Source organism: Dipodomys ordii, unplaced genomic scaffold (genome assembly GCF_000151885.1).
Source record: "Dipodomys ordii isolate 6190 unplaced genomic scaffold, Dord_2.0 Scaffold56, whole genome shotgun sequence".
NCBI lineage: Eukaryota > Metazoa > Chordata > Mammalia > Rodentia > Heteromyidae > Dipodomys > Dipodomys ordii.
The window spans coordinates 4,992,803-5,000,341 of NW_012267272.1; the positions used below are offsets into that span (position 1 = coordinate 4,992,803).

Genomic DNA, 7,539 nt, shown 5'->3' on the forward strand with positions numbered 1-7,539 from the left:
ATAGAGGTATACGCCATCAGCCAAGCCCATACATGTTCATTGACAGGCCAAGTCCAAGGGCGTCGCATCATCTGAAGGCATTTAAATAATCTTGGGGACAATCAAAGTAGATCAGTCCACAGCTTGCCCTGTTGCCTCTCTAACCCCATCCCTGGGGGTTGTCCAGAAATACTCACCATCTAGGAAGCACCACCGAGGAGACAGCCTTTGAGCTGAGAGTGCCCTGGGGAAGGAGGTTTCATGGTCCTGGGCAAGAAGACACACACATTCTAATGGTTTCACTTGTACAACCCCACAGCTTCCCTCCCCCCACATCCTGCTGAATTGCCTACTTCTAGAAGCATGTAGTTTTTTGTTGTGTTTTTTACAACAAAGAACATTCTAGAAACAAACACAACTCTGCTGTCAGGTTCTCTACTGCACATAGATCTCCCCAAAGCAAGTCCCGCTTAAAACATCCAGGGAGTTCTCCACAGTTATGTTCAACAGAAATGATCTAACTTGAGATATGCTTACTTCCTCTGGACAATTTCTTTCTTTCCCTTTGTGAAGCCGAGGAACTTGCAGCAGCTGGCTGTGACTTACATTGCTGTCCTCCACACAGATCTAAGGCATGAGCACAGAATGGGAGACAATCGGACTTGCTCTACTGGTCACAGGAGACTTGACAGTATGTAAGAAACACTAGGAGCCCTTCATATTCAGGCTGCAGATCTCTGGGAAACTGAGTTGCATTATTACAAGACCATATGTTGAAATCATTTCTACCTTCTGCCATCTTCACCACATACCCAGCTCTATAGTAGACTAGGAAGAAGTCTTGCCAGGCATTGTTAGGATTGTCTATATTCCCTTCCTAGTTGTATCTGAAGTCTGTTTGGGCTAAGCATTCTTTCTTGCCTCTAAACTGGGATTCAAATATGTCCTTGCCAAAGCTAACTGTTTATTTAGTTTCTGGACTACTCATGTTCTTCCTGTCAAACTTTATTTCTGCAGCATTACTAAAATCTACTCTCTAATTGTTCTGTCTCTAATGATCCCTTCTCTTTAAAAACTAAATGATTCTTGCCAGGTGCCAGAAGCTCATACCTGTAATCCTACCTACACAGGAGGCTGAGATCTGAGGATCATGGTTCAAAGCCAGTCTGGGCAGGAAAGTTTATCTCCAATAAGCTACTCAGAAAAAGCTGGATGTGGCGCTATGGCTCAAGTTGTAGAGCACTAGCTTGAGCACAGAGAGGCTCAGGGACAGAGCCCAGGCCCTGAGTTCAATCCCTAGGAGCAGCAAAAAGTAAAACAAAAGTGATTCTCCACAGATCCTGCTGTGTCTTCTAGTAATTTTCTTAATCTCTGCTTTCCAAGGCCCTGCAAAACTTCCAATGTACATATCTCCTACCTCCCACACCTAGATAGACACTTTCACCATGAACTAGAGAAGTCTGGCTTCTAGAAATCTTTCTAGAGATTGCCAGGACCAGCTTCCTTTCCTGAGTTACTACTTTTAGCCCCAAACTTCCTTAAAGTCTTTGAAGCTTTCACTTCTTAAAAAGAATTAAGATTCTGTTAGCAGAAGAGACTAGGGAAGTGGCAGATGGAAAACTAGGAAAATTATCTCCTTATGATCCTAAGCTTTTGAAAGTTAAAAATTCCCCACACTAACAGAGCTTTGCTCACTCATGGTATCTGGCCGCTGACAAAAAACATTTTCTAGTTTATAACCTGTGATTTGTAGCATCAAATCCTAGCTTGAAATGATGAAATCAGATAAATGAGGACTATTAGGTTGCTATGGATGAGGCACAGAGAGCCCTTTTAGGGACATGTGATGCTGGAGATCCTTAAGAACAACTGCACTGGCTACCATGTAGACTTGTCCCTGAAATCCGTGGTACAGATAATGTGTATTCCAAGGAGGCAAGGCAAGCACATGAGAACAGCATAGAAGTCACAAGACAAGCAATCAGGAGTTACAACTTCCAGGGGTGGACCAGGAAGGATGTTCTTAGCACTCTAGTTGCCTCTCTTGGTCCTCAAGCAAAACCTACCCTTCAACCAGTGTCCTCAAAGGGTGCCTCCTGGAACAGCGACATCAACTGGGAATAGATCTCCAGTTCCCAGCTCAGCCCTATCCTGAAACCCTGGGGTGGACTTCAGGAGTCTGTCTTCACAAGACTCCAGATGAAGGAACCACACTGAAGGATCCACGAAGTGGACAAGGGGATCCAACTTATCATCAGAAATCATCAGTTACTAAAGCTTTCCATACCAATGGATTCCTGAAGTAAATACTAAATACAGTTAAAAAAAATAGGCTTCCGTCAGCACAGCTATCTAACTTTGTACTTATGGATATGAGCTGACAGAGTTATTTAAAAGAGTTCCCATGGACTGGCTTGGTCAACCTATTGATTGAACTAAAGGAAATGTTGACATGAGCCTAGGTATGAAAGAATTGCATTTACTATTTGGAGAATTCTATTCTGATACATGCAATTCTCTGATTTAACAGAATATAAGGTTCTGAATACATTCTTACAAGTATAGAGCTACCAACATCTCTGTTTGGTGAGAAAAGTAATTATAAACCAGGAAATTTGAGGTCGATTTGATATGTTTAGTGCCAACGGTGACAGCTAATAAATAGAGAGATTAACAGAAACATGATGCATTCTCAAAGACAAAAGGGGCCTAAGTGCCAACACTAAGTTCTGATGTTCAATATTAAAGAGCAACATGAAAGCGTCTCCTAATTTCTGCAGGTACAAATGAACTGAAAGAAGGCAGGAATATTTTATTTATCATTTTGTAAATGTAAGAATGCATAATATGACCACCAGTACAGTCAAATTAGAAATTTTAGATACTATTTAGTCTAATTTAATAAAGCACAAGCTGAAGTATTTCCCCAACTGTATGCCCAGTTTACCACAATACTGATTTAATTTCATATTTATTTAATGTGCAGATCGCTGGCTGTGTGTCTGGAGACCTTATGTATGTACCTGATTTCTTTTATTACCCTTATTTTTGTTTATTTACTCCACAGAATAGAATGGAAAGACTTTTTTTCCTTTATTCCAATGCTTACGTGTGGTTTCAGCATGAACATTCACAATTACTGCACTGCATGGGAGCACTGTGGGGGCCACTCACGGATCTCATCTTTGCTCTGGAAATTGTTTTTTTCTTAAGTGTCTTCTACTAGCCACATGGTTCCTTAACTGTACTTCATTATCTAGCAATAAAGGGTGGCCAGCCTCTCCCTCCCTCTGGAATGCTGATTAATAATGATTCATTAAGGTGGTAAACTTAAAATAACAGGATTGAAAGGGGTGACACGGATCAAGACTGCACTGTATTTATAAATAGCTCTGTAAAATGGCAACTCCTTTATACAACTACTTAAAGGTAATAGTTTTTTTAAAAAAAAAAAACTATATAGAATAGACAAAGATCAATAGAGGCATTCATGGAATCCATAAACAGAGAGCTGAAAAAATTCAGGGAGACCACAAAGGGAATGCTGAATGGAACCCAACAGAAGGAATGGGAGTCCAAGGAAAGCATAACTAATCAACTAAGTGATTTGAAAATAAACACTGAACACCAAATTAAGGAAGTAAAGAAGTTCATACAAGGTCTAAAACAAAGCTCCAACAAAGAATTTGAAGCCATCGAAGCCGACCAATTAGAAGGAAAAGAAATAAAGAACAAAGTAGAATGTCTTGACAGTAGGTTAGACCATGCAGAAGATCGAATATCAGGGATTGAAGACAGACTACATATTATAGAGAAAGTACATACAACTATCCAAGACAAATCCAAGAAAAATGATAGATCTAGTCAACATTTGGAAGACACCATCAGCAGGCTTAATCTGAGGATAATGGATGTAGAGGAGCACCTAGAGACAGAAGTTAATGGTCTAGAAAATTTCTTTAACAGGATCCTAGCAGAGAACTTCTCAAACATGCAAAAAGATAGGCCTATTCAGACACAAGAGGCTTTTAGAACCCCAAATAGACCAGACCAGAACAGGACATCCCACCATCACATTATAATCTGCACAGGATCAATTCAGACAAAAGAAAAGATCCTTAAAGCTGTCAAGGAAAAAAGATCAATCGCCTATAAAGGGAAACAAATTAGAATCATTTGAGATTTCTCAGCAGAGACAATTAAAGCAAGAAGAGTCTGGAATGATGTATGCCATGCCCTAAAGATAAAACAACTATCAACCAAGAATACTGTACCCAGCTAAACTCTCCATCATAACAGCAGGTCAAATAAAAACCTTCCATAGCAGAGAAAAACTGAAACAATATTTTCCACCAAACCAGCCCTACAAAGGATATTTAAAGATGTCCTACACATAGAAAACTAACAAGACCACAATAAAGGCCAAGAAACCACACGCAAACTGAGAATCCAAGAACCATAGGAAGAACCCAGTTGCCACAGCCCCAAAGAAGGTGATAAAATGGCAGGAACTCCCAAATACCTCTCACTCCTATCTCTCATCATTAAGGGACTTAACTCTCCAATTAAAAGACATAGACTGTCTAGTTGGATTAAAAAAGCAAGATCCTTCTAACTGCTGCCTTCAGGAGTCACACCCTGCCCATAAAAACAAACACATTTTGAAAGTGAAAGGCTGAAACAAAATCTACCAAGCAAATGGCCCCCATAAACAGGCAGGAGTTGCAATCCTAATATCAGATAAAATAGACTTCAAATTAAAATTAGTGAGAAGAGATAAAGAAGGTTGCTACATACTAATTAAAGGGTCTCTCCTTCAGGAGGATATTACAATTCTAAGTATCTATTCGTCAAATAACAGAGCACTCAAATTTATTCAAGAAACACTACTTTCCCTCAAATCTCACATAGATCCAAAGACATTAATCATTGGGGACTCTAACACATCACTTTCCCCAGTAGATAGATCAACTAAGCAAAAACTCAGCAGAAAAAACGCAGATCTAAACAACTGTAGAGATCAACTAGATTTAACAGACATCTACCGAATATTTCACCCACCAGCATCAGAATACACGTTTTTCTCAGCAGCACATGGAACATTTTTCAAAACAGACCACATTTTAGGTCACAAAGCAAAACTGTCCGAATTCAGAAACATTGAAGTTATACCTTGCATCCTCTCAGACCACAAGGGAATAAAATTAGAATACAACACCAAAAGCCACCAAAGAAAGTCCTATAATACATGGAGGCTGAACAACACACTGTTGAATCATGAGTGGGTCATAGAAGAGATTAGAAATGAAATTCAAATGTTCATGATACTCAAAAATGAACACACAAATTACCAGCTCCTCTGGGACACAGCAAAGGCAGTACTCAGAGGAAAGTTGATAGCTCTGAGTTCATTCATCAACAAATTGAAGACATCTGAAACCAAAAATTTAATGAGACATCTGAACCTTCTTGAAAAAGAGCAGCAAGATAAACCCCAATCCAGTAGATGGAAAGAAATAATTAAAATTAAATCAGAATTAAATGAATTAGAATCCCAAAAAAACTATAGCAAGAATCAACAAAACAAAGAGTTGGAAAGACTAATATAATTGACAGACCCTTAGCAAATCTTAGAAAAAGAAGAGCACATACCCAAATAAATAAACTCAGAGATGAGAATGGAAACATCACCACTGAAACAACCAAGATTCAGAACATTATAAAGGAAGACTTTTCAAAACTTTATGCTAATAAGTTTGAGAACTTGGCAGAAATGGACCTTTTCCTAGCAAATATTGACATGCTGAAACTAAACTAAGATGAGTTAAACCATCTTAACAGGCCCAGATCAAGCATGAAATAAAAACAGCAGTAAGAGACCTCCCATCTAAGAAAAGCCCAGGACCAGATGGTTTTATGGAATTATACAATGCCTTCAAAGCAGAGCTTACACCAATACTCCTCCAACTCTTCAATGAAATTGAAGGAGAAAGTTCACTACTGAACTCATTCTATAACACCATAATAACCCTCATCCCAAAACCACTCAGGAACTCATCAAAGAAAGAGAACTATAGACCCATTTCTTTGATGAACATTGATGCAAAACTTCTCAACAAAATTTTAGCCAATCAACTCCAACAATTCATCCAAAAAACTCATACACCACGATCAAACAGGATTCATTTCAGGGATGCAAAGCTGGTTCAATATACACAAATCAATTAATATAATTCATCACAACAACAAGAGCAAGGATAAGAACCACATGGTTATCTCAACAGATGCAGAAAAAGCATTTGACAAGATCAACACCCCTTTATGATGAAGGTTCTGGAAAAATTAGGAATCCACAGAGCATTCCTCTTTACAATAAAAGCTGCATATGACAAACCTACAGCCAGCATTATACTTAAGGGTGAAAACCTAAAGCCATTTCCTCTTAACTCAGGAATGAGACAAGGATGTCGACTCCACTTCTCTTCCATCTAGTATTAGAATGCCTAGCTACAGCAATAAGACAAGATGCAAACATAAAGGGGATCCAAATAGGGAAAGATGAAATAAAAGTCACCCTCTTTGCAGATGACATGATCTTGTATTGACAAAATCCCACGGTATCCACTCCCAAATTACTCAAGCTGATTCAAAACTTTGGCAAAGTAGCAGGGTATAAAATTAACCCTCAAAAATCAACGGCTTTTTTGTATACCAACAATGACAAAAGCATGGCTGAAATTAGGAAAGCAACTCCATTCGTAATAGCCCCACAAAAAATAAAATTAACTTAACAAAAGAAGTGAAGAAAGTCTATGATGAAAATTTTAAAAACCTGAAAAAGGAAATCAAAATAGAACTGAGAAAGTGGAAAAACCTCCCAAGCTCCTGGATTAGAAGGATCAACATCATGAAAATGGCAATACTTCCCAAAGCTATCTACAAATTCAATGTCATACCTATCAATATTTCAATCTCATTTTTCAAGGAATATAGAAGAGGCAATCCAAAAATTCATATGGAACAATAAAAGACCCCGAATAGCAAACACACTCCTCAACGGAAAGAACACTGCTGGAGGAATATCAATACCAAATTTCAAACTCTACTACACAGCCATAGTAATCAAAACACAAGAACAGACCTCAGGGCCAATGGAATAGAATTGAAAACCCAGAAATGAACCCACAGACCTATAGCCATCAAATCTTCAACAAGGGAGCTACAAAAAATAGAATGGAAGAAAGACAGCCTCTTCAGTAAATGGTGCTGGCAAAATTGGTTAACTACTTGTAGAAACCTAAAGCTAGATCCATATATAGCACCCTGCACCAGAATCAACTCCAAATGGATCAAAGACCTAGGAGTCAAAGCAGACACTCTGATGGATGGAATAGGACGCAGGATGGAATAGGAGAAACCCTAGGTCTCCTTGGCACAGGCTGAAATTTTCTTAAAAGAGACTCAGAAACACAACAAATCAAAGAAAGGTTGGACAAATGGGATTGCATGAAATTGCAGAGCTTCTGCATGGCAACGGACATAGTTAGCAAGATCAATAGA

The 7,539-nt window shown here is 38.8% G+C and overlaps 1 protein-coding gene across 1 annotated transcript in view; it reads right to left on the reverse strand.

The window, feature by feature from the left end:
* The window catches only part of Dgki (diacylglycerol kinase, iota), a 423,919-nt gene that overhangs the window by 77,734 nt on the left and 338,646 nt on the right, over positions 1 to 7,539 (reverse strand). Inside the window, exon 26 of the mRNA XM_013021551.1 lies at positions 177 to 246. Within this exon, the coding sequence (XP_012877005.1) occupies positions 177 to 246 (70 nt within the window). The remainder of the gene's footprint in view (positions 1 to 176; positions 247 to 7,539) is intronic.